The 27155-nt window shown below is 59.0% G+C and overlaps 1 protein-coding gene across 3 annotated transcripts in view; it reads left to right on the top strand.

Annotated features, from left to right (window-relative positions):
- Window positions 1–27155, top strand: part of RASA3 (RAS p21 protein activator 3) — a 139577-nt gene that overhangs the window by 48858 nt on the left and 63564 nt on the right. For all 3 annotated transcript variants that reach the window (XM_062193894.1, XM_062193895.1, XM_062193896.1), the window contains one exon: window positions 15027–15130. In XM_062193894.1, the coding sequence (XP_062049878.1) occupies window positions 15027–15130 (104 nt within the window). The remainder of the gene's footprint in view (window positions 1–15026; window positions 15131–27155) is intronic.

Genomic DNA, 27155 nt, shown 5'->3' on the forward strand with positions numbered 1-27155 from the left:
AGGGTCACTTCGCATGGGTGCCCCTCCTGTGAGGACCTCACGCATGGGGATGCGCTCAAGAGTCGTGTTGGAGAGAGCCGGGTCACCACAGGACACTGAACCCCTGCTTGCTTTGCAAGGGCCGGGTTGCTCAGGAGATGGTATGAATGGCCAAAGCAAGGGAACTCAGCGGTACCAAAGCTTTGCAGGGCGAGTGAGGTTGCTTGGGAGGAGCGCAGTGGTGGGAAAGGACGGTCCTCTCTCAGGGGCTGGTGATGAAAGCCCAGTTGGTGATTTAGAAAACACTGAAGTCGGAATACAAGACTGCCCCAGAAAAGTTCTCTGTTTTATCAACTTTTTAAAAGGTGAAGCTTTAAGGAAGACTTGAGGCCACTAAAAGGCCCCAAGCAGTCCACTCTGCTAGAGTGGGGGACCTGCTGTCCCCTCAGTCCTGGGTCCCTTGGCCATCCCACTGCTCGTACCTTGAAGGTCTGACGGGGACGCCGAGGTGGTCATTCACTGGGGCAGTTTGCGGAGCGGAGCTCCTGCATTTCCGAGTGGGAGTGTCGTGTGTGGTGGCCGCCTGTGTCCATGGAGAAGGTGGCCTGAGATGGACGCCACTGGAGGTGGTGGGCATGGTCCTGGCAGCACCCCCTGGCTCGGCCCCTCTCGCTTTAGGAAGGAGGTGGATAGAGGTCAGCAGAGGGACAGCCTGCGCCTGCAAGGTTCGGGCTGTCCCGTCTGTGGTCTGGAGGCTTTTCCAGGGAAGGGCAGAGGTTTTCAGGAATTTGGTGATTGCCCAATTTCTGTCCATTTAGGAAGCCTGGGAAGTGTCATGGTGTCAGGTGCAATGGAAGTGGGCGTGTTAGCCATGAGAATTCTATTACAAGGGTGTGGGCTTTTTAAAATAATTTTAAGATTTATTTTATTTTTGTGGAAGAGTTACAGAAAGAGGAGGGAGAGACCGAGAGAGCGGCCTTCCATCTGCTGGTTCACTCCCCAAATGACTGCAATGGCAGGGCCTGGGTCAGGCCAAAGCCAGGAGCTTCCTCTGGATCTGCCATGTGGGTGCAGGGGCCCAAGGACTTGGGCCATCCTCTGCTGCTTTCCCAGGTGCATCAGCAGGGAGCTGGATCAGAAGTGGAGCAGCCGGGACTCAAATCTGTGCCAGCGCTGCAGGCAGTGGCTTTTCTGGCTACATCATGGTGCCAGCCCCTATAAGGACATTCTAACAGGAGGCAGGACACCGTGAGGACACAGCCGGCAGCCATGTTGGATGTTCTGTGGGCAGCAGATTTTAGGCAGCCCTGGGGGAGGGAGTGAAGACAGAATTCTCTGTCCTCTGACCCGTGACTCTCCCTTTACCCAGCACATGAGTAGGGTGGGCAGAGGTCACTCTTGCAGGATCTGGAGAACCTGGCCAGCTGTGGCTAATGGGTGTGGCAGGGGCCCGCGCTGCCTCCAGGCTTGGTGCCAGTGAGGGTCTGAATGGCAGGGCCCTGGTGGTCCCGTGGTTCTTTGCTACAGGCCTGTGCAGGAGCCCAGTGTCAAACGTGTCTGCCTCTGTGTCTACACAGCTGCCTGGGTCTGACCCGGCTCCCTCGGAACCTGTCTTTGCAAGAGTTGGTATTTTCTCACCACCAGGGGCAGACCTTGCTTGAACTGGCTCTCGAGGGCCTCTGCTGGTTATCGCAGCCTTGATTTGGTTGCATTTCTTCCAGGTGAGCTTTGTGAGGGGCACTTTTCCAGTGGCTTTGTGTGTGCCGGGTTTTAATGGTCCTTGTGTGCTCCTCATGAAAGCTTTTATTATTTACGTCTCACCGAGACTGGCCTGCCCTGAGTGAGTGCACGAGGGAGGCGGGGAAGGCGGTGCAGGTGCACGCCTGGCCGCGGCCTACTGACTTGGGGGTGAGGAAGGGGTCTTCTCTCTTGTCTGTTTCTTCACCTCCCGTGTCTGGGAGCAGGATCCACATCCAGTGTTGAAAGACAGGTGTGGCCCCCTTCCTTGCAGAGTGTTGACGCGAGGAGCTCTTGGCTCGAGGCCCAGGGATTGGTGGGCAGGGAGTGGCATGGGGGAAGCCACCAGGGGCACAGGGCCACCTCTCTGTTTGGGCTCTGCTGCTGCTGCTGTCCCCAGGTCCTGGTAGATTTGGAAGCAGGCTCCCTGGAGGGTGGGCCGTGAGCCGTGGCTTGTACAGCCTCGAGGTGCCTGCTTGTGCCTGATGGCCCCCGTGCCTGCGCTGTGTCTTGATTCAGCTCCTCATTTAGCCAGGGGGTCTTCCAGCTTCTGTTTTCGAGCCACAGGAGCACACCTGTGTCAGAATGTGGCATTGTCTCTCCTTCACAGGCAGCCCCGCAGCTCAGTTTTTTCTGCAGCTCGGAACACCCACGCCGTGTGTGGTCTCTGCTGGGCAGGCTCTCAGGTGTGTTCAGGCTGCTGCCCAGAGAGACTGTGGGACTGCCACCCTCTGGGAGCCTGGGAGCCAGGGAGCCAGACCCACCTGCAGCCTCTTTGTCAGGCCGGCCACCCTCCCTTTCCTCTCTGGGCTCCTCCCCCACAACCTCTTCCCCCAGGCAGGGCCTTCCTGAAGGTTACAGAGTTTGAAACGTGTGCTGTGACCACTCAGTGTCAGGCGGCGTGGCCTCTCTAGAGAGTCACCGTTTCTGTCACTTTAAGCATCATAGCTGGACCCTGAATGACCCTGTCAGATTTTAGCTTGTTTGTAAGGACCTGTGGTCCCTCTCCGGGTGTGTGTGTGTTTGTGTGTGTGTGTTTGTGTGTGTGTGTAGAGGCCAGTGCAGCACAGGGGTCCCTCTCTGGGGGTGGGGGGTAGTGTGTGTGTGTAGAGGCCAGTGTAAGGGGGTCCCTCTCTGGGGGGGTGGGGTGTGTGTGTGTGTGTGTGTGTGTGTAGAGGCCAGTGCAGCACAGGGGTCCATCTCTGGGGGTGGGGGCTAGTGTGTGTGTGTAGAGGCCAGTGCAAAGGGGTCCCTCTCTGGGGGTGGGGGGTAGTGTGTGTGTGTGTGTGTGTGTAGAGGCCAGTGCAAAGGGGTCCCTCTCTGGGGGTGGGGAGTAGTGTGTGTGTGTAGAGGCCAGTGTAAGGGGGTCCCTCTCTGGGGGGGTGGGGTGTGTGTGTGTGTGTGTGTGTGTAGAGGCCAGTGCAGCACAGGGGTCCCTCTCTGGGGGTGGGGGGTAGTGTGTGTGTGTAGAGGCCAGTGCAAAGGGGTCCCTCTCTGGGGTGTGTGTGTGTGTAGAGGCCAGTGCAGCACAGGGGTCCTTCTCTGGGGATGGGGGGTAGTGTGTGTGTGTGTGTAGAGGCCAGTGCAAAGGGGTCCCTCTCTGGGGGTGGGGAGTAGTGTGTGTGTGTAGAGGCCAGTGTAAGGGGGTCCCTCTCTGGGGGGTGTGGGGTGTGTATGTGTGTGTGTAGAGGCCAGTGCAGCACAGGGGTCCCTCTCTGGGGGTGGGGAGTAGTGTGTGTGTGTAGAGTCCAGTGTAAGGGGGTCCCTCTCTGGGGGTGGGGGGTAGTGTGTGTGTGTAGAGTCCAGTGTAAGGGGGTCCCTCTCTGGGGGTGGGGGGTAGTGTGTGTGTGTGTGTGTGTGTAGAGGTCAGTGTAAGGGGGTCCCTCTCTGGGGGTCTGGGTTGTGTGTGTGTGTAGAGGCCAGTGCAAAGGGGTCCTTCTCTGGGGGCGGGGAGTAGTGTGTGTGTGTAGAGGCCAGTGCAGCACAGGGGTCCATCTCTGGGGGCGGGGAGTAGTGTGTGTGTGTGTGTGTGTGTGTAGAGGCCAGTGTAAGGGGGTCCCTCTCTGGGGGTGGGGAGTAGTGTGTGTGTGTAGAGGCCAGTGTAAGGGGGTCCCTCTCTGGGGGTCTGGTGTGTGTGTGTGTATATGTGTGTGTAGAGGCCAGTGCAGCACAGAGGTCCCTCTCTGGGGGTGGGGAGTAGTGTGTGTGTGTAGAGTCCAGTGTAAGGGGGTCCCTCTCTGGGGGTGGGGGGTAGTGTGTGTGTGTAGAGTCCAGTGTAAGGGGGTCCCTCTCTGGGGGTGGGGGGTAGTGTGTGTGTAGAGTCCAGTGTAAGGGGGTCCCTCTCTGGGGGTGGGGGGTAGTGTGTGTGTGTAGAGGCCAGTGCAGCACAGGGGTCCCTCTCTGGGGGCGGGGGGTAGTGTGTGTGTGTAGAGGCCAGTGCAGCACAGGGGTCCCTCTCTGGGGGCGGGGGGTAGTGTGTGTGTGTAGAGGCCAGTGCAGCACAGGGGTCCCTCTCTGGGGGCGGGGGGTAGTGTGTGTGTGTAGAGGCCAGTGCAGCACAGGGGTCCCTCTCTGGGGGTGGGGTGTGTGTTTGAGTGTGCACTGAGAGGGGTCCCAAGGCCCCAGCATTTGGGTGCCGTCCTGGCATCGGCCAGTCTGCGCAGGTGGACATGAGCCGTTGTGCAGTGGGGACACCGAGTCTCAGTAGTGAGGCAAGTTTTCCCATGGGGCCTAGTGAGTCTTAGAGCTGGGCAAGGAAGCTTTCCTTGCTGCTGGCCTGGCCCTGCTGGTCCATGCTAACACTCCAGGTATCCAGTGCACACCTCCGGTGCCTCATGGGTGGAGCTGGGCAATCCCCACATCCCTGCCTCATCCTTGGGCTGGGGCTGGCCAAGTCCAGGGCCAAACTGTGTCTTACCCTAGCCAGCCCACTTTTCTCACTGAGTCTTTGTGTTTGGTTTGAAAATTCAAATAAACAACCCCACCTAGTTTAAACCACACTGAGGTGTTGTGCACCCGGTCCTGCCAAAACCCAGGGGGAGGGGCAGACAGGAAATTGTGGCCTGAGCTTGGCTTTCCGTTTACCCCAGGAGAAGGTTAGCACTCCAGGTGTGTAGGGAGTAGTGCCGGTGGTGTTGACATGGTGCTGGCGTGGCACTGGCATGGAGCCCCCTTGGTCTGACAGGGACCTGCGCGTGCAGCTTCCCACCTCATCCTTCCTGGCTGGTTGATTTCCCCTGCACAGCTGCCCCTTCTCCCAGGACACTGCTGGGGCGCGGTCAGGGTGATGTGTGACGGAGTTCTGGGGGCTGGGCCCCTGGAGGGGGTTCCACAGTTTAAAGTAAGAGACAGCTGCTAAGGAGCCATGAAGGTTTCTCTCCTGTCCCTTCCTGGTGCTGGGAGGATGGCAGCAGGCTCACGGAGTCCGAGGTTTGCTCCGGCTCAGAACAGGTTGTGGGCCATCCCAAGCAGGAGTGGCCAGTTATCCTTGGACACGGGCGGTGCAGGCCCCGACTCCCCTCCCAGCTGTCAGAACTTGGGGCACACACACATTCTGGAGCCGTGGGGAACTGTCCTGAAGGAGGCTGGCTCCTTTCAGAGAGCCGGTGCTCGGTGCTCGGCCGGGCACTGGGCCTCGTCTCACGCAGGCCAGGCCTCTCTGCTCTCAGCTTTCGGCTCCTCCCTCTACCGAGGCTCCCCCCGCTGCTGGGAAGTGGACATTTTTGCTGGAGCCAGCCCTGCCTGTCGTCTCCTGGCTGGCTGGCCGTTGCTCGTCATCACGAGACCAGCAGCGGGTGTGGCGGGCTGGGGCAGCCACTGGCAGATGCAGGGAAGTGACTCCCGCCCGCCCTCGCCCGACTTCCCCTCGGCACAGCCCCGCTTGTTCTCTGCGAGAAGCTGCTGCCTCCTCGCTCGGGAAGGCTCACTTGAGTCTGTGGAGCTTCATCTGAGCGTCTCCAGTAACCACCGGGCAAGGAGCGGCTCGGAGAGGCCTGGTTCTCGGAGGCGGCTCGCTCTTCCTCTCTTCGCAGCGGGTTCTGGATCCCCGTAGCTGGGAGGGGCTGCCTGGCTGGGCATCAATCACACTTCTGGCACGCTGACCACAGCCTGGACAAGGCTGTGCCTGTGTGCAGACTCCACGGGCTGGCTGCTAACGGAAGGGGAAGTGCCCAGGGCTGTGTGTCCCCGCGTCCAGCAGAAGGAAGACATTGTCTGCGCAGGCCGTGGGAGGCACGGCCCCACGCTCCGCCGGTGTCCTCTTCCTTTAAAAAGAACTCAGGCAGGGACAGACACTCCTGCTGATGTGAGGAGGGCAGGCAGCTCTCCCTGCCTGACCCGAGGGTGTGGTCCACCCCACCACGTGGCCCTGGACTCCGCTGCACATCCAGTGGTTACACCAGGGCCACTTCCTGCCGGTCCTCCTGGCCGCCGGTCCTGCCGCGTTCTGCCCGAGAGCTGATGTGGCCAAGGCTCTGGATCCGTTGTGTTCCAGGGAGCCCAATTCAGAATTGCTGGTCACACATCTTACATGTCACTGATGACAAAGCTGTTAACAAATATGTGGTTTTAGTTAAAAAAGGTGTTCTTTGTATGTTGTGAATTAGTGACACTAATAATTTGCAACACAAATTCAGAATTCCCAAGTGAATTAATATCCTGAGTGTAAGAATATGAAAAGAGGGATGCTGTAATAGAAAACAGGCCAAGAGCATTTCAAGAGAAGGTGAAATTCTAACCAGCTTATAAATTGACACTTGGGATGCCAGCATCCCACAGTGCACTGCCTGGTTCAAGTCTCAGCTCTTCCCTATTCTAGCTCCCTGCTAACGTTGACCCTGGGACACAGCGTGGTGGCTCAAGCAGCGGGGTCCCTGCCACCCGTGTGGGAGACCCGCCTGGAGTTCCCAGCACCAGCTTTGGCTGGCCCAGTGCTGGCTATGCTGGGCATTTAGGGAGGGAACCGTGGTTGGAAGATCTCGCTCTGCCTTTAAAACAGGTAATAGTGATAAATAAAATTTGCACATTGATGTTGGATACCCAACCTCAGCAGGATTTCAAAAACTTTGAATTAAATAGATTTTTTTTTTGCAATAAATTGTTCAAAGTTTAAAAGTATTCAGAAGACCGAGTGTGTGTGGGGTGCCAGTAGGTCAGTAGTCAGTGCTTGGCCGAGGCCTCCCATGGTGGGCTCTTCCCCCATAAGCAGCACCCGTGGGGGTCTTCTCTGGGAGTGGTCAGTCAGCTGCACCCACAAGGGCGTTCGTTCCAGGGTGGTTCGTGCCTGTGGAAGGTGGGAGCGGCTAGGGTCTGTGTCGTTGGCGTGTCTTGATGTAGTCTGATGTGGGAGGGACAAGCTGACTGAAGGCAGGATGCGTTCTGCGACCCCACTTGATTTTGAAAGACAGGTGTGCGTGTCTACACGAGCACCTGTTTCTTGTGTGTGGCTGCCATAGGAAAAGCAGGCTGGGAGGGCGTGTCCTCTGCGTTCCTTCCTGACTTCTCTGTGTGTCTGTAAGATGTTTTGGTCTTAGACAGTAGCCTCGGATGTGTGACTGCTATACCGTGTCATGTGCTGTGGCTTTACTGTGTTGCTTTCAGTGTGTGTGGGCAGTGTGGGAATGTCATCTCCCCCTCCCCCTTCCTGGCCTGCACCCCACGGGAGGGTGCCATGCTTTCTGTGGAGCGTGCACACTGGGAGGGAACAGCTGGGTCTCATGGGCACCACGAGGAGGCTGCTGTGTGCGGCATGGCCACATGCTTCCACAGTGCTCCGGGCCGTGCCTCCCCGACCCCCTCATGGCCACAGCTCCTCTTCCTCCTCCTCCTCCCAGATGTGTGCATGGGCTTCGTGACAGCCATCGCCATGGGTCTGATCTTGCCTTTACGACTGAAGCTTCCTCCTCGATAGATTTTTGTTCTTCAAAGCAAAAGCAGCCTCTTACTTTAAGTTAAAGTAAAAGGAAGCCTTCCCTCCAATGAATGTGTCCTTAAAAAGCAAACAAAATTCAGGTCGTAAAGGAGTGAGAAGACACAGGGAAGTTACAGAAATTGGCACATGCATCTAATTATGAGTAACTCATGGAACCAGATGTGTGGGGGCGGGCAGAGGACCAGGAACAGTGGGGGGAAGGTGGGGCCAGAGTGATGCACCCGGATCGGTGCCCTGTGTGCACTGACGTGTCCAGTCTCTGGATCCCTGCTTGTCACCTTCCCCAGCACTGTTTACCAGGTGCCCGAGTGTGAGGCCTCTCTGTGTCTCGCCCAGCTCCAAGACGAAGCTCCTCTACAGAAAGCGCAGGCAGGCACTGTGGGTGCTGGGCTGGGGACATGGAGCCCTCAGGGCAGCACCTGCCACAGCCATGGGCAGTAAGGGCTCTGAGTCCGCAGGCTCTGCTTTCCACGGAGGCCCCAGACCCGGCCCCTGTGTGGACTTCTGTGTCCTCTTGGTTAACCCAGCGCTCCACAGGGTCCTGTGGGGGTGAGGCATTGATGAAGGAGGTTTTGGGTGTAGCTGTCGGTTTTGCTGGCATTTCCAGAAGTACTTGCCACTGGAAAGATGCAAAATAAATAATAAAACAAACAAACAAAAGAGTGTTGTTAAATGAGCAGTTACTGGGTGAGGCCCAGAAGTGATTTTGGATTCTGTGGGCCTGTGCCTCAGGGCTCACCCTCCAGCAGCTTGAAGTGACTCTTATGGCCCCAGGACTTTAGGGCCCAGGTCAGAGCAGAGCCTCTGTCTCGCCTTTCAGGCCGAGGCGCAGCCCTGCAGGTGTGGTGACCCCTGAAGAAGTAAAGCCCAGCAGGTGTGGTGGCCCCCGAGGAGGTGCAGCCCTGCAGGTGTGGTGAACCCTGCAGAGGTACAGCCCTGCTGGTGTGGTGGCCCCCCAGGAGGTGCAGCCCTGCAGGTGTGGGTGGCCCTGCAGGATGTGGTGAACCCTGCAGAGGTGCAGCCCTGCTGGTGTGGTGGTCCGTGCGGAGGTGCAGCCCTGCAGGTGTGGTGGCCCCTGAGGAGGTGCAGCCCTGCAGGTGTGGCGGCCCCCGAGGAGGTTCAGCCCTGCAGGTGTGGTGGCCCCCGAGGAGGTACAGCCCTGCAGGTGTGGGTGGCCCTGCAGGATGTGGTGAACCCTGCAGAGGTACAGCCCTGCTGGTGTGGTGGTCCGTGCGGAGGTGCAGCCCTGCAGGTGTGGTGGCCCCTGAGGAGGTGCAGCCCTGCAGGTGTGGTGGCCCCTGTGGAGGTGCAGCCCTGCAGGTGTGGTGGCCCCCGAGGAGGTACAGCCCTGCAGGTGTGGGTGGCCCTGCAGGATGTGGTGAACCCTGCAGAGGTACAGCCCTGCTAGTGTGGTGGTCCGTGCGGAGGTGCAGCCCTGCAGGTGTGGTGGCCCCTGAGGAGGTGCAGCCCTGCAGGTGTGGTGGCCTCTGTGGAGGTGCAGCCCTGCAGGTGTGGTGGCCCCTGTAGAGGTGCAGCCCTGCAGGTGTGGTGGCCCCCGAGGAGGTACAGCCCTGCAGGTGTGGTGGCCCCCGAGGAGGTACAGCCCTGCAGGTGTGATGGCCCCTGAGGAGGTGCAGCCCTGCAGGTGTGGTGGCCCCCGAGGAGGTGCAGCCCTGCAGGTGTGGAGGCCCCCAAGGAGGTGCAGCCCTGCAGGTGTGGCGGCCCCTGAGGACGTGCAGCCCTGCAGGTATGGCGTCCCCTGTGGAGGTACAGCCCTGCAGGTGGAGGTGTACACACAAGGTTCCTTGCTCCCTGGGGCTGCACTGTGGACGCCAGGTCTCCAGAGGGTTCAGAGAAGTTTCTAGAAGAGAGTCTTGGCCCTCAGCTCCCAGTCACTGCCACGTTTTGCTCTTGCTGGGATGTGTGTCCCAAAGAACTCTTGCTCAGAAAAAGTGTCACTGCCCAGCCCTGCTGAGTGGCCCTGGCTCAGCCCTGCCCATGGTGCCATCAGACTGTCCGTGAAGGGTGAAGGAGACGCGGTCTCACCCAGGGTGGAGCAGGGTTCTGACCTTCAAAGGGACACAGCCCCAGCACAGCCCCACAGAACTTTCCAGAAAACTGGAAGCGGCATCTGCTCTGTGCAGCTTGGTGGCTGCTGGTCACACGTGGCTGTGAGCTCCAGAGCTGAAGTCTGAATCCCTGTGCACAGAACTGGCCCCCTTGTTGGAAAGCACAGACCCGGCGAACAGATGGTCTGGCGTGCATGAGGTCCTGTGAGCAGTGAGCTCTTGCCGGGGCTGCTTCCCAGTGGCTGGTGGACAGCAGTGGTGGCGTGGTCTCAGCAAATACATGCAGCACAGTCCACGGCCTGGAGCACCCCGGTGGTGTGTGTGTCCCTGTGGCTGAATGTTTGCAGGACAAACCTGCCTTCTGTCTGCCCCTCACTCCCCGTCACGCCATTGGGGTAGCCACTGGTTCTGGTGCAGGGGCAGGCAGACACATATGTCTGGCTGGTGACACTGGTCATCCCTTCCGTGGCCTCAGCCAGGCCTTGCTGTGCTTCGGACATTAGGGATGCAGGGGTACATGGTATGTGTGTGGTCATGTGTTGTGCATTGGAGGAAAAAGTGTACGTAGGGTGTGTGTGGCTGTTAGAGACACAGGTGTAAATGGCATGTGTGTGGCTGTTAGAGACACAAGTGTCCACAGAGTATGCATAGCTGTGTGTTGTATGTGAAGAGACATGTCCACAATGTGTGTGTAACTGTGTGTTTCATGTGAAGAGACATGCCCACAGTGTGTGCATAGCTGTATGTTTTATGTGAAGGGAGGTGCCCACAGCATGTGCATGGCTGTGTGTTGTATGTGAAGAGACATGTCCACAGTGTGTATGTGGATGTATGTTTTATGTAAAGAGTCATGTCCACAGCATGTACATGGCTGTGTTTTGTATGTGAAGAGAGGTGCCCTCAGTGTATGCATAGCTGTGTGTTGTATGTGAAGAGATGTGCCCACAGCGTGTTGTATGTTAGTGACACAGATGTCCACATGTGTTTGGCTTTCACCTCCTCCCTCAGGCCTCAGGAAAGGGTCTCTGACGCAGACGAGCCCATGTGCCCAGGAAAGCTGGTGACACTGAGTCCCCCTGTCCTCAGCTCCCTGGCCTGGGTGTGGTGGGCAGGAAGCTTCCTGGGCTCAGTTCATGGAATCCTCGTCAGATTTTCAGTTGTCCCAGAAGGTGGGGCAGCCTCTGGTCACATCCCTGGCTTCCTTTCTTCCGGAAGTGTCCTAAGGGCTCAGGCTGAGGTCGGTCTTTGGTTTTGGGCAAGACCTCCTTGTGGGGAGTGGGTCCCTCCTCCGGGAGTGTCCACGCTCCGGGAGTCTCCCTTTGCATTCCTTACAAAGGAGCAGTGGCTCCCAGAAGCTGGTTGGACCTTGGCCCCTCCAGCCCTTCCCTGGAGGTCTCCAGGGCTCCCTGAAGATGAGTGCAGAGCCCCAGACCACCGGGCCCAGCCTCTTCCTTCCCTGCCCTCTGCCTGCCTCAGGGCCTGTGCGCCAGCTGCTGCTGGGAAGCAGCCTCCTGCAGCTCAGCTTGACACCTCCTCCTGCGCGTGGCCTCCGCCCCTGCCGTGTAAGCAGCATGCTGATGGACAAGGCCCTTTCGTGTCCCTGTCACGGGACTTCAGGGTTCCTGGATCTCCCTGTGCAGCGGCGACGTGAGGCCTGGCCCACGTAGGGGCTCAGGGCGTAAACTCAGGCTTTCTTTTGCTGACACCCATTTCTGGAGGACTTGAGATAACTTAGAGGAGACAACGTTAAGTAGAGAATTTAAACTGAACTGCAAAACGAGGAGAAAGTGTTCAGACGGTGACCTCAGATGTAAGAGAGTGGCCTCCCCATCCCCTGCCTTCCAGCACAGCTCTGGCTCTGAGGCAGGTGGTGGACTTCGGGCTCACGGGAGCCTCCCAGCCTTCAGGAGCGGATGGAACTCGTCTGAGCACCCAGTCCCCAGAAGAGTTCCACACAGGGCAGCCTGAGAGGGCGGGTGCTGGGACAGCGTGCAGGGATGAGGTTCCCAAAGCTGCTTCTCAGGATGTCAGTGGTGGAGGTGACGTGTGGCACAGGGCTTTGCATCCCGTATCAGAGTGCCTGAGATGGAGTCCTGCATCCGTTCAGACCCGGCTCCCTTTATACTGTGCGCTGGGGGCAGCGGGTGACGGCTTACATACCTTGGTCCTGGCCACCCACGCGAGGAACCTGGGTGCAGGTCCTGCCTCCTGGGTTCAGCTGTTGTAGGCATTTAAGGAGTGAACCAGTGAAGATGTCTTTCTCTCTCTGTCACTGTGCCTTTCGAACAAACAATAAATTTTTAAAAAGTCCACAGCGTGGCTTTGGCAACAAGTCTGGGGACACAGTGTCCAGTGCTGCATGGGGCCCTGTGGGAGTCATTTGTCCAGATGGGACCATGCTCAGCAGTGAGGGGCCCTGGGGAGGCCTTGGCGGGAAGCTGCTGGGGGCACATGGGAGGACTGGAGGAGCCCCAGTGATGTCGACGCCTTCCGTGGAAGCTGGGGTGCCTGAGATGTACGCATAAACTAGACACTGTGCGTGAAGAGAGAGGAGCTTCCGAAAGAGGCAGCTATGAGGGACCTTGAGCCCCGTGAACCATTGCAGAAGACATCTGAAGGCGGGTGACACCTGGAAGTGGGTGACAATGACAGCAGAAAACACCTCCCTGACTACGCCAGACATGAGAGTGAGGTGGCCTGGATGTGAGACTGGCAGCAGCCATCCGCTATGCCCGCGCCCTGCGGTTCTGGGGAGGTGGTGAGGGTCTCAGTACACAGAGCCCAGGCCCAGCAGGGGCCTGGCCAAGGGAGCTCTGGCGGTTTGCATCCTGACCTGTGGGATCTGTGCTGGGCCCCAGAGTGGCCTCCTACTGTCCAGACACTGAGTCCAGCTCCTTTTGAGGCTCCTCCTTTTGTGCCCCCTGGCAGGGGGCACAGGACTCGGTCCACGTGAAGTACCACACACATGTGCACCCGTGGGCTCATGCCCATGGACACACACATGTACACAGGCACACACACACACAGTGATGGTGACATTTTTTATGCTGGTTGGACATTTGGTGAGGCATCTGTTCAGATCTTGCCCATTTTAATGGACTTGTTTGTCATCTCGCTGTTGAGTTTTGTGAATTCTATGCATTCCAGATACGAGTCCTGTCTACAACTGGTGTGCACACACTCCCCCTCCGCCACCTCACCACTTTCCTGCTGGAATAAAGCACATTGATTTTAAATGTTGTTGGCTTCGGTGACGTCTGATTTGCTGACGTCTTTGGCAGCTGTGCTCTGGGTGGTGTATTAATCTGCCTTCACTTCAGCTGAAATCCCCAAGGGGAGTTTCTTTACAAAAGGCTCATTTCATTTCACCGCCAGGTCACAGGAGCAGGCAGCCCCATGGTGGCTTGGTGGGGGTGGCAGCACTGGTCACATCGTGAGCCAGAGGAGAGCACCTAGGCTGAGCTTGAGCTGAAAGACTCAGGCCTCTGGAGAACCTGTCCTGAGGGCCTCCCCCAGTGACCTGAAGACCTGCCACTGGCCCACCTCTCGGACACCACCACTGGGTGGAGTCTCCCCCTTCATCAGCTGCTGAGGGCCTCCCCCAGTGACCTGAAGACCTGCCACTGGCCCCTCCTCTCGGACACCACCACTGGGTGGAGTCTCCCCCTTCATCAGCTGCTGAGGGCCTCCCCCAGTGACCTGAAGACCTGCCACTGGCCCCGCCTCTCAGACACCACCACTGGGTGGAGTCTCCCCCTTCATCAGCTGCTGAGGGCCTCCCCCAGTGACCTGAAGACCTGCCACTGGCCCCTCCTCTCGGACACCACCACTGGGTGGAGTCTCCCCCTTCATCAGCTGCTGAGGGCCTCCCCCAGTGACCTGAAGACCTGCCACTGGCCCCTCCTCTCGGACACCACCACTGGGTGGAGTCTCCCCCTTCATCAGCTGCTGAGGGCCTCCCCCAGTGACCTGAAGACCTGCCACTGGCCCCTCCTCTCGGACACCACCACTGGGTGGAGTCTCCCCCTTCATCAGCTGCTGAGGGCCTCCCCCAGTGACCTGAAGACCTGCCACTGGCCCCTCCTCTCGGACACCACCACTGGGTGGAGTCTCCCCCTTCATCAGCTGCTGAGGGCCTCCCCCAGTGACCTGAAGACCTGCCACTGGCCCCGCCTCTCAGACACCACCACTGGGTGGAGTCTCCCCCTTCATCAGCTGCTGAGGGCCTCCCCCAGTGACCTGAAGACCTGCCACTGGCCCCTCCTCTCGGACACCACCACTGGGTGGAGTCTCCCCCTTCATCAGCTGCTGAGGGCCTCCCCCAGTGACCTGAAGACCTGCCACTGGCCCACCTCTCGGACACCACCACTGGGTGGAGTCTCCCCCTTCAGAGTACACCGGTGCATGCTCTAGCCCAGCAGGAGATCTTTACCCCGCTCCAGGTTGCGGATTTATTGCTGTGTCTTCTGAGAGCTTTGTGGGTTAGCTCTTCCGTGTGGGTGTGTGGTCTGTTTCGAGCTGACTTTTGTGTAGGCTGAGCATGAGACCTGCAGTATTTCCTGGTGTTTGGATGCCCCTGGCAAGCATGGTGTCTTCCTGTTGCTTTCATCTTGTAGGTGTCTTCTCTGGGACCTCAGCCCTAGTCAGCATGAAGGCGGAATTCCGCCCACCTCTCCGTCTGACCTGCCCGGATCTGAGGCTCTGAGTCTTGCTGTTGGTAGGAACAGCGAGGCTGCCTTCCCCAGGCGGTCACAGTCCTGGAGTGCCTGTGCTAGGATTGGGAATGGTTTCCCTGGTGACCACAGACCACGCTGTGCTCGGCAACTTTGCTCACTGCCGCCAAGCCACATACGGGGCTGTTGGTCCTTCCCGACAGACCTGTAAGAACAACGCTGGCAACTCCAGAGACCCTTCACAACCTGCTTCCTACTGAGTTCATCTCGTGTCTCCCGAGTGCTACCTGACAGATGGCACAGGTGTTTCCATGGACCCTTGGCTCAAGGGCTTGGTTCCCTGCCACCCATGTGAAAGAACCAGTTGGGTTCTGGGTTCCTGGCTGTTGCAGGCATCTGGGGAGTGAACCAGCGGATGGGAGATCTCCCTCTCTCTCTCTCTCTCTCTGTCTCTACTTCTCAAATAAAAACAAAAGGGAAGCTGCGAGGTCACACTTGGTACCTTAGGCAGGGCTCCCTGTGAGGCCTGTGAGAGCTGGACAGCTGGGCTGGCCACAGTGTATGCGGCTGTGCTGCTCTGAGGACAGGAGTGGGTCTGAGGTTGCGTGCAGCTCTGACAAACGTGTTCTTGTTTTCCAGCCCCTTTTATGGAGAGGACTTTTACTGTGAAATTCCTCGGAGTTTCCGCTACCTGTCGTTTTACATCTTTGACCGGGACGTTTTCCGGAGGGATTCCATCATAGGTAGGTGCGGAGACAGCTGTCTTGTTCATCCCTTCTGCCTCTTGAGCAGGATCTCATCCCGGTAGAGGTGGGGAGTATCCCCCAGGTCTCTCCCTTTTCTGAGTCATGGGAGATGCTAGCACTGTCTGGGGTGGTGCTGAGTGGACGGGGCAGCCTGTAGAGGAAGGCCTGGGCAGCTGCCGGCCTGTCTGGGCGTCTCCCTACCAGTGGCCACCTGTCAGTGTCGCATGCCAGAGTCCGCACACACAGGGTACAGCCCTGTGAGGCAAAGGCAAAGCACCTCCAAACTACCCCAGGTGACATCGTTGTCACCGGGGCTGCCTCCCAGCCTCTGCCTGTAGCCCCTTGAGTGGCCATGGTGTCCCATCCTCTTCACTGAGCCCGTCACCGATTCCAGCCCCTGCTTCCTCGTGGGCAAGGGAAGGGCCAGTGGGAGCCCTGGCCTCTGAGCCTGTCTTTAAGGGGGTAGCGGTAACTTATTTCCCCCAGGAGACTGTGAGGATCAGAGGCAGACAGGACAGGCCCATGGGATGGTTTCTGTTTGGTCCAAATGTGTTTGTTGTTTGGGGAGGCCCAGTGTGTCCCAGGAGGCAGAGGTTGGAGGGAGGAGCAACAGAGTGCAGGAGCCCCTGAGCCTAGCAAGGGAGCAGAGGAGCCTTGTTGGCCTGAGGAAGTATCTCAGGCCCTGTGAGCTGAGGAAATCCCAGGTGGGTAGCAATGACGTCACTCAGAGGGGAGGAACTGCACAGGCCCTGTGGGAACTCCTGCCACGGGGGCTGCCAGGAGGAGGGGACACACAAAGACTGGAGTGCAACAAGTCAGGGTGACAGAGCTCCCAGCCGCTGCTCACCAGCAATATATGCGTGTTCCTCACATCTGCCTCACACTGGCTCCTCACACTCAAAACACTCGTGGTTCATGCATAAATCACAAGTGCTCCTTATATCAGTCTCACATGCACTCCTCATACGAACTCGCATAAGCTTCTCACACCCAACTCACACATGCACCTCACACCCAGTTCACACGTGCACCTCACATTGGCTTCTCCCACCCAACTCACACACGCTCCTCACACCCAGTTCACACATGCACCTCACATAGGCTTCTCCCACCAACTCATGCATGCACCTCACACCCAGTTCACACATGCACCTCACAACCACCTCACATAAGCTTCTCATGCCCAACTCACACATGCACCTCACATGTGCTCCTCACACCCAGCTCACACATGCACCTCACACCCAGTTCACACATGCACCTCACAACCACCTCACACAAGCTTCTCCCACCCAGCTCATACATGCACCTCCCACCCAACTTACTATACTTTTCACACCCAATTTACATCCACCTCACACATGTACCCCACACCCAGCTCACACATGCACCTCACATTTTCCTCACACACTCCTCATTTCGATCTCACATGTGCTTCTCATGCCTAATTCATATGTGTTCCTTACACCCAACTCACTTGGGCTCCTCACACATGCTTTATAGCAAACTCACACACCCTCCTCACACCTACCTGACTACCCTCCTAACACCCAACTTACACATGTATCTCACATCTGTCTCACGTGAGCTCTTCACATAACTCACACATGCCCCGCACACACAACTCACACACACGCCTCACATCCACCTACACACAGTCCTCACATCAGTCTCACATGTGCCTCCCACACCCAGTTCACTTGGGCTTCTCACACCCAACTCACATGCTCCTCACACACAGTTCATGCCTGCTCCTCAGACTCAGTGCACACGGACTACTGACACCCAGCTCACACTTGCTCCTCCCACCCAACCTGACTCTTCACACTCCAGGCTGTCTGCACACACTGCCGTGTCTCCAGCCAGCTTCCCATGAGGGTGCCACATGCTTGTGGACAAGGGCCTTGAGTCTTATTTTGTGCCCAGCCAACAGTATTCACTGCCATGCCGTGTGGTAAATATGAGCAAACTGGTTTTCTTGTAATGACTTCTGGAGCCAGCCTTACCCTGGGACCTGATGGAGGGTCATACAACAGAAGGAGGGAGGGGACACCATGCTGACCAGGTCCCCGTGACAGAGCAGGGAGGGGACACCGTGCTGACCAGGTCCCCGTGACAGAGCAGGGAGGGGACACCGTGCTGACCAGGTCCCTGTGACAGAAGCAGGGAGGGGACACTGTGCTGACCAGGTACCCATGACAGAGCAGGGAGGGGACACTGTACTGACCAGGTCCATGTGACAGAGCAGGGAGGGGACACCATACTGACCAGGTCCCCGTGACAGAGCAGGGAGGGGACACCGTGCTGACCAGGTCCCCGTGACAGAGCAGGGAGGGGACACCGTGCTGACCAGGTCCCTGTGACAGAAGCAGGGAGGGGACACTGTGCTGACCAGGTACCCATGACAGAGCAGGGAGGGGACACTGTACTGACCAGGTCCATGTGACAGAGCAGGGAGGGGACACCATACTGACCAGGTCCCCATGACAGAAGCAGGGAGGGGACACCGTGCTGACCAGGTCCCCGTGACAGAGCAGGGAGGGGACACCATACTGACCAGGTCCATGTGACAGAGCAGGGAGGGGACACCATGCTGACCAGGTCCATGTAACAGAGCAGGGAGGGGACACTGTGCTGACCAGGTCCCCATGACAGAAGCAGGGAGGGGACACCGTGCTGACCAGGTACCCATGACAGAGCAGGGAGGGGACACTGTACTGACCAGGTCCCCGTGACAGAGCAGGGAGGGGACACCGTGCTGACCAGGTACCCATGACAGAAGCAGGGAGGGGACACCGTGCTGACCAGGTCCATGTGACAGAGCAGGGAGGGGCACCGTCCTGACCACGTTTTATCTCTGCCCTCACTATTAGGCATACCTCAGTGGTGGCTTTGCTGACAACCCAGGGCCTCAAGGCTGCAGGCTCCCAGCTGGCCCTGCTGGGCTGCTGAGGGTGCCGTAGCTGGGAGCAGGGCTCCGCATAGCTCCTGCGAGCGTGGCCGGGCACTAAGATCTTCTGATTTCTCAGGAGCAGCTGGAGAATCCGGGTTTCATCATCAGCAGCACATCGTTACTAACTGAAAGCTCAGTGTGGGCCAGACAACTCAGATTGTGATGAGACAGAGACAATGTGTATGCCCTTGGTTTGAAGCTTTGGGTTGAGATTGCTGGACCAAAGGCCCTTGCTCTGTAGGGTGCCCTGGGGGGATGGCCAGGCCACGTCGTCCGTCTTGGGAGTCCCTCATCAGAATTGCCCTCCCGCCTTCCTGAGCCAGGCTCTGCGCGTCTGTCCAGCAGCCGTTCCCTTGGCCCCGTGTGCCATTGTGCCCTCACCCTCACCAGCTGGCTGACGGCTGAGCGCTGATTACATCGCACCTGTGAACCACGCGTGACTGCTTGTTGACAGAATCAACGGCTTGAGTGTTGAGAGCAGAGGTGGGGCAGCTTCTTCTCTCCGTGTGTCCTGTGCCCATGCCACCTGGCGCAGCCATCCACCTACAGAGCGAGGCACAGCTGGAGTGTCAGCTCTCACCAGCCCGTATGCAGGTGCTTTTTCTGCGGTGGAAACTCCCTGTCGTGGCCGAGCTTGGGCACCGTCTGTCTTGGATTCATCTGCACCCTCCGTGTGTCTGAGCTTTGCTGGAGGGCAGCACCAGGGACTTCTGAAGGCACCGGGTCAGCTCTTGACAGCACAACTGATGTGTTTTCAGTCAGCCTCAGCCCAACCTGGGGCCACATGGCCTGGACGGAGCTGGCCACAAGACCCATGAGGGCTTCTGTGGCCACGTCCTCTCCCCCGACCCCTTCCCTGGCCATCCGTGCTTCCCCGTCAGCGCAGGACTCCTGGCATTGACCAGGCTTGGCCCCAGCATCGTGTGCTAACGGTCAGGTCCGGTTCCTCCTCCCAGTGGAGGCCACTGCTGCCCTGGGAGTACCTCTGCTGTTAGGGTATTCCCTGAGTCCTGAAGTCTCTTCTTTGGATGGACGGGTCCTCCGTCAGAGTATCTGGGCTACTCTCAGGATTCTATGGCTCTCTGAGGGCCAGCGTCTCAGAGAACATCCTGGGAGAGTGAGGCCAACTCAAGTGCGGAGCCTGTGTCACTTGTGCCTTCTGGAAATGTCATCTCCCAGAACTTTGTCTCCCGCCTCCCCGACTTCGCAGGGAGTAAGTGGGCACCGCCCTGATGCCCAGAGTCTGACTTCCCTGCCACCTGTTGGGAGGGACGATGGCTGCTCCATCACACAGGGCACTTCCGTGTCACATGACTGGAGGCCTGCACATGTGTTTATGGCAGTCCTGGGGGACAGGGAGTGAAATCAACCCTAACAGAAGCTCTTTAGGAAAAGAGTAAGAGGCCAAACTGAAGAAATCAGACTTCCGCTAACCTGGCCCAGGCACACGTTTTGCACGTCAGGGGTGCAAAAGACGCTGCAGAATGTGTAGAAACAAAGCTTGAGCCGGCGCCCACCTTGCTCGTCTGAGTTTTTGATGCCTGGCCTGTCAGCCAGCATGAGCGCGTGAGTCTCCCGGGGTCTCGGCTGTGAGGGAGGAGCTGCAGTGTCCTGGAGACCAGCACACTCTGGGAAGAACGGCCCGAGCTTGGCCACCTCACCTCACACCCTGGGCTGAGCTTGCTTTCCTGTGGGTGCTGCAGCTGCATGGTTCTTTGTGCTCAGACGGCCAGGCCTGACATCCGAGTCGGCAGCGCTGCTTGCCAGACCAGCGCCACCAGCTGGGCACTGGCCCTGTGCTGAGCAGGCCGTCCAGTGTGCATACAGTCTGAGAAGGAACAGCCCTGGCTTCGGAGTGGTGCCTGGGGCGAGCCTGACCTGAAAGTGAGGAGAGCACAGTTCTCAGAGGCCTTTCACCGTCTTGGCTGGACACGAGGGGAGATCTGTTTCCTAAGATCGTCTGCTGACTTGTACTGGAAACGGAATGTCAACCCCACGACACCAATTCCGGGTCAAGGGCTCTTCCTTGGAATGTTTTCCCAGCTGAGAGCTCCTGTGCCAGGAGATGCTGCTCCACTTACTGTGGTGCTGAAAATAGAAGTCAGGAGGCCAGAAAGGCAGCTGCTGCCGCTCGGACCCTGGGGCAGTATCTTTGCAGAGTGCTGGGCTTTGGGGAGGGAAGCCGTGGGAGCGCAGCCTGGGCAGAGCCGTCTGCCTGAGTCACATGGCCACTTCTCTGCTCCCCAGGCAGCTGCTTGCCTGGGCCTTGACCTCCGCCCTCAGCTGTTCAGGGCCGTGTTGGGGAGGTTGTGTTGCTGCAGGAAAGGGTGCCCATCCCGGCCTCAGACACTACCTGCAGCCCCAGCACACCAGACCCCAGTGCTGTCCCAGCTCCCCACACGTCCCGCTGTCTCCCTGCAGCCTCAGCTCGTGGCGCTGCTCCTCCTGGCTCACGGTCCGTCCAGGTTTCTTGGAGCAGCCCCTCTCTGTCACCCCCATGTCTCCACCATTTCTGACTTGGGCTGCTGGTTCAGTGGGCCCTGGGCTTGCTCCTCACGTGGCTTTCTGGCCTCCAGCTGTACAGGCGGTTGTGGCTGCGGCTGCGTCCTGAGGAGAGTGCCATCTCCTCATTTCTGGTCCGACGGCATCCTCAGGCGTCCTCTGGTACAGCTACATGCACGTTCTTGGCGGGAAGTTCAAGTCCCAGAAAGAGGGTGCACCCAGGATGCCGGCAGAAGACTGGGGTGCAGGCGAGACAAGGCCAGCAGCAAGAGGGAGCCCAGGAAAACAGCCAGAGCTGCTAAGGAGGGTGCCGTGCTCCAGGCAGGGGGAGCTGAAGAAATAAAGACCCTTCCCCAGTGCCCTGCCCTGTCTGCGCCCCAGGGCCTCATGGGTAAACCCTGAGGGCCCGGGCCCGTAGGTCAGACTCCCTGGACAGAACTGGAGGAGAGGGCCAGGAGTGTGTGCACACGGCCTCCCTACGCCCGGGAGGCACCCCCAAGTGCTGTGCTGGAGGATCAGGGACCTCTCTGGAGCCAAGGACCTGACTGGGGAGCTGTCCTCAGCGTCTCTGAGGCACAGTGGGCGTGCTGGACAGACAGACACTGTTGTCCCTGTGCCAGAGCCGCGGCACCCAGAGGGCTGGTTGCAAGCCGAGCAGCCTTCCCAGCATTGGTGGGTGTGACCGGAGCACATGTGTTTGGGCACTGCTGCTTGGTGGGTGGAATTCGATTCCATGGCCCCTGGGCCTCTCATTCTGTTCTGATCTAGACTCCAGGGCACCTGCTTCCAGGTGGGGTAGGCATGAGGTAGATTCTGGGGGACACTCACACACTCCTTCCACCGTCTGGAGACCTGTATCCTTTTGTTCATAAATCAGGTTTATTGGCCGGCACCGCAGCTCAATAGGCTAATCCTCCACTTGCGGCGCCGGCACCCTGGGTTCTAGTCCCAATCGGGGCGCCGGATTCTGTCCCGGTTGCCCCTCTTCCTGTCCAGCTCTCTGCTGTGGCCCGGGAGTGCAGTGGAGGATGGCCCAAGCCCTTGGGCTCTGCACCCCTTGGGAGATCAGGAGAAGCACCTGGCTCCTGGCTTCGGATCAGCGCGGTGCGCAGGCTGCAGCAGCCACTGTGGGGTGAACCAACAGCAAAAGGAAGACCTTTCTCTTTGTCTCTCTCTCTCACTGTCCACTCTGCCTGTCAAAAAAAAAAAAATCAGGTTTATTGAGGTGTAAGTTACATATGTAAAATTCCCTTTAAAATGTTTATTAGAGAGAGAAAGGAGAGAGTGCAGCTGGCTCACTGCCCAGATGCCTGCAACAGCGGGGGGACCAGTTGAGAGCTGGGATCTTGATCCAGGTCTGTCACGTGGTGGCGTCCGGCCGTCACCCTGTGAGTGTTTGGGTTGATTCTGACCATTCTCGTGTGGGCCTCCTGCCTGGTGGATGCCCAGGGTCAGGCCCAAAAGGCTGTGTGTGTGGGTGCAGCCGTCACCCTCGCTAGCATGTACTGGTGTCTGTTTTTATTTTTTGATTAATTCTTGCCATTCTCGGGGGTGGTGCTGCCTCGTGTCTCACTGTGTTGCTTGCTGCATTTCCACCTGAGGGACAGGGAAGCTTATTCTTGTCCTGTCTGGGGGCAGGGCCCAGGCCCTTTGTCCTTTCTGGTGGCGACTGAGGCTTCTGCGTCCTCTCTGGATTCCAAAACACTTTCTTCCAGTCTGTGACTCATTTTCTTGTTGTAGCCTCTTGCTCTTTGGCCTTTGATGAAGTTGCACTCGTCAGACTTCCTCTTGCCTGGTTTGTGCTTTGGTGTGGTGTCAGAAGGCCATGCAGGTTCCCGCCCTCTGTCTCTGTCGGCGTTGACATCTCAGATCCCTTCAAGGGAATGTTTCCGCTCCAGGGCACAGGGCCTCGTGCAGGTTTTCCTTGGACATGTCTGTCTGTCCCAGCACACGTGCAGGCCTCTTTCTGTCCCCTGCATCTGCTGTGTCAGTTGTGAGTTCCTGCGCCCCGGGCCTGTTGAGGAAGACCTCCAGCTTGGCCCTTTCCTGGGATGAGTTTGCTGTTCGAGGCCTTTGGACTACCACGTCCTAATCAGCTTCTCAGTTTCCAGAAAATCAACCCAGGAGTCATGAGTGGGGCTGCCTGGCGTGGGGACTGACTGGGGGGAAGGAATTAACTAATGCACGGAGCCCCCGGGCCCCGGCCTGCCCTGTCACCATGCACCCTCCTGCCCTGTCACTGCTCAATCTGGCCGCCCTGTCACTGTGCACTCTGCCTGCCCTGTCACCGTGCACTCACACCTGCCCTGTCACCGTGCACTCTGCCTGCCCTGTCACCGTGCACTCACACCTGCCCTGTCACCGTGCACTCACTCCTGCCCTGTCACTGTGCACTCACACCTGCCCTGTCACCGTGCACTCACACCTGCCCTGTCACCATGCACTCTGTCTGCCCTGTCACTGTGCACTCACACCTGCCCTGTCACCGTGCACTCACTCCTGCCCTGTCACTGTGCACTCACACCTGCCCTGACGCCGCACACTCTGCCTGCCCTGTCACTGTGCACTCTGCCTGCCCTGTCACCATGCACTCACACCTGCCCTGTCACTGTGCACTCACTCCTGCCCTGTCACCATGCACTCACACCTGCCCTGTCACTGTGCACTCACACCTGCCCTGTCACCATGCGCTCTGCCTGTTCTGTCACTGTGCACTCACACCTGCCCTGTCACCGTGCACTCACACCTGCCCTGTCGCCGTGCACTCTGCCTGCCCTGTCACCGTGCACTCTGCCTGCCCTGTCACTGTGCACTCACACCTGCCCTGTCGCCGTGCACTCTGCCTGCCCTGTCACTGTGCACTCACACCTGCCCTGTCACCGTGCACTCTGCCTGCCCTGTCACCATGCACTCACACCTGCCCTGTCACCGTGCACTCACTCCGGCCTTGTCGCTGTGCACTCACTCCTGCCCTGTCACCGTGCACTCACTCCTGCCCTGTCGCTGTGCATTCTGTCTGCCCTGTCACTGCACACTCACACCTGCCCTGTCACTGCGCACTCACACCTGCCCTGTCACTGTGCACTCACACCTGCCCTGTCGCCGTGCACTCTGCCTGCCCTGTCACTGTGCACTCTGCCTGCTCTGTCGCTGTGCACTCTGCCCGCCCTGTCACCGTGCACTCTGCCTGCCCTGTCACCGTGCACTCACTCCTGCCCTGTAACCGTGCACTCTGCCTGCCCTGTCACCGTGCACTCACACCTGCCCTATCACCGTGCACTCTGCCCGCCCTGTCACCGTGCACTCACACCTGCCCTATCACCGTGCACTCTGCCCTGTCACCGTGCACTCTGCCTGCCCTGTCACCGTGCACTCACACCTGCCCTATCACCATGCACTCTGCCTGCCCTGTCACCGTGCACTCACACCTGCCCTGTCACCGTGCACTCACACCTGCCCTGTCACCGTGCACTCTGCCCTGTCACCGTGCACTCACACCTGCCCTGTCACCGTGCACTCACTCCTGCCCTGTCACTGTGCACTCACACCTGCCCTGACGCCACACACTCTGCCTGCCCTGTCACCGTGCACTCTGCCTGCTCTGTCACTGCGCACTCACACCTGTCCTGTCACTGTGCACTCACACCTGCCCTGTCACCGTGCACTCTGCCTGCCCTGTCACCGTGCACTCACTCCTGCCCTGTCACTGCGCACTCAAACCTGCTTTGTCACTGTGCACTCATACCTGCCCTGTCACCATGCACTCTGCCTGCTCTGTTGCCATGTACTCACTCCTGCCCTGTCACTGCGCACTCACACCTGCCCTGTCGCCGTGCACTCACACCTGCCCTGTCACTGTGCACTCACACCTGCTCTGTCACTGTGCACTCTGCCTGCCCTGTCACTGTGCACTCTGCCTGCCCTGTCACTGTGCACTCACACCTGCCCTGTCACCGTGCACTCACTCCGGCCTTGTCGCTGTGCACTCACTCCTGCCCTGTCACCGTGCACTCACACCTGCCCTGTCACCGTGCACTCTGCCTGCCCTGTCACCGTGCACTCACTCCGGCCCTGTCGCTGTGCACTCACTCCTGCCCTGTCAGTGTGCGCTCTGCCTGCCCTGTCACTGTGCACTCTGCCTGCCCTGTCACTGTGCACTCACACCTGCCCTGTCACCGTGCACTCAATCCGGCCTTGTCGCTGTGCACTCACACCTGCCCTGCACTGTGCACTCACACCTGCCCTGTCGCTGCGCACTCACTCCGGCCTTGTCGCTGTGCACTCACACCTGCCCTGTCACTGTGCACTCACACCTGCCCTGTCACCGTGCACTCACTCCGGCCTTGTCGCTGTGCACTCACTCCTGCCCTGTCACTGTGCACTCACACCTGCCCTGTCGTCGTGCACTCTGCCTGCCCTGTCACCGTGCACTCACACCTGCCCTGTCGCCGTGCACTCACACCTGCCCTGTCACTGTGCACTCACACCTGCCCTGTCGCCGCGCACTCTGCCTGCCCTGTCACCGCGCACTCACTCCTGCCCTGTCACTGCGCACTCAAACCTGCCCTGACGCCACACACTCTGCCTGCCCTGTCACCGTGCACTCTGCCTGCTCTGTCACTGCGCACTCACACCTGTCCTGTCACTGTGCACTCACACCTGCCCTGTCACCGTGCACTCTGCCTGCCCTGTCACCGTGCACTCACTCCTGCCCTGTCACTGCGCACTCAAACCTGCTTTGTCACTGTGCACTCATACCTGCCCTGTCACCATGCACTCTGCCTGCTCTGTTGCCATGTACTCACTCCTGCCCTGTCACTGCACACTCACACCTGCCCTGTCACCGTGCACTCACACCTGCCCTGTCACTGTGCACTCACACCTGCTCTGTCACTGTGCACTCTGCCTGCCCTGTCACTGTGCACTCTGCCTGCCCTGTCACTGTGCACTCTGCCTGCCCTGTCACTGTGCACTCACACCTGCCCTGTCACCGTGCACTCACTCCGGCCTTGTCGCTGTGCACTCACTCCTGCCCTGTCACCGTGCACTCACACCTGCCCTGTCACCGTGCACTCTGCCTGCCCTGTCACCGTGCACTCACTCCGGCCCTGTCGCTGTGCACTCACTCCTGCCCTGTCAGTGTGCGCTCTGCCTGCCCTGTCACTGTGCACTCACACCTGCCCTGTCGCCGTGCACTCTGCCTGCCCTGTCACCGCGCACTCATACCTGCCCTGTCGCCGTGCACTCACACCTGCCCTGTCACTGTGCACTCACACCTGCCCTGTCGCCGCGCACTCTGCCTGCCCTGTCACCGCGCACTCACTCCTGCCCTGTCACTGCGCACTCAAACCTGCTCTGTCACTGCGCACTCACACCTGCCCTGTCACCGTGCACTCTGCCTGCTCTGTTGCCATGTACTCACTCCTGCCCTGTCACTGCGCACTCACACCTGCCCTGTCACCGTGCACTCACACCTGCCCTGTCACTGTGCACTCTGCCTGCCCTGTCACTGTGCACTCACTCCTGCCCTGTCACTGTGCACTCTGCCTGCCCTGTCACCGTGCACTCACACCTGCCCTGTCACCGTGCACTCTGCCTGCCCTGTCACCGTGCACTCACACCTGCCCTGTCGCCGTGCACTCTGCCTGCTCTGTCACCGTGCACTCACACCTGCCCTGTCGCCGTGCACTCTGCCTGCTCTGTCACCGTGCACTCACACCTGCCCTGTCACCGTGCACTCTGCCTGCCCTGTCACTGTGCACTCTGCCTGCTCTGTCACCGTGCACTCTGCCTGCCCTGTCACCACACACTCACACCTGCCCTGTCACCGTGCACTCTGCCCGCCCTGTCACCGTGCACTCTGCCTGCCCTGTCACCGTGCACTCACACCTGCCCTGTCACCGTGCACTCTGCCTGCCCTGTCACCGTGCACTCTGCCTGCCCTGTCACCGTGCACTCACACCTGCCCTGTCACTGCACTCACACCTGCTCTGTCACTGTGCACTCTGCCTGCCCTGTCACTGTGCACTCTGCCTGCCCTGTCACTGTGCACTCACACCTGCCCTGTCACCGTGCACTCACTCCGGCCTTGTCGCTGTGCACTCACTCCTGCCCTGTCACCGTGCACTCACACCTGCCCTGTCGCCGTGCACTCTGTCTGCCCTGTCACTGTGCACTCTGCCTGCCCTGTCACTGCACACTCACACCTGCCCTGACGCTGCACACTCTGCCCGCCCTGTTGCCGTGCACTCACACCTGCCCTGCGCCAGAGTTGGGGTGTTCATGTGTTTGGCTTGTGTGAGGAAATGCAGTCGCATGTGTTTTAAAGGAGCAGGAAGGGATTGTAGTTGCACCCCAAAGCCGTGAGCACAGAGCTGGATTCTGCGGACAGCCCTGCCTTTGCTTTCATTCAGCATTCATCGTCCATGCTTCTGCTACGGATGGAATTCATTTTTACATATTGACGTCGTGTCCTGTGGCTTTGGTTCTCTTTGCATTTCTTGTAGATTCAGGGTGGAGACATGTCCTCCCGTTTCATGCCATGGTCCTGTCCCAGCCTCACCCTTG

This window comes from Lepus europaeus, chromosome 6 (assembly GCF_033115175.1).
Source record: "Lepus europaeus isolate LE1 chromosome 6, mLepTim1.pri, whole genome shotgun sequence".
Classification (NCBI taxonomy): domain Eukaryota; kingdom Metazoa; phylum Chordata; class Mammalia; order Lagomorpha; family Leporidae; genus Lepus; species Lepus europaeus.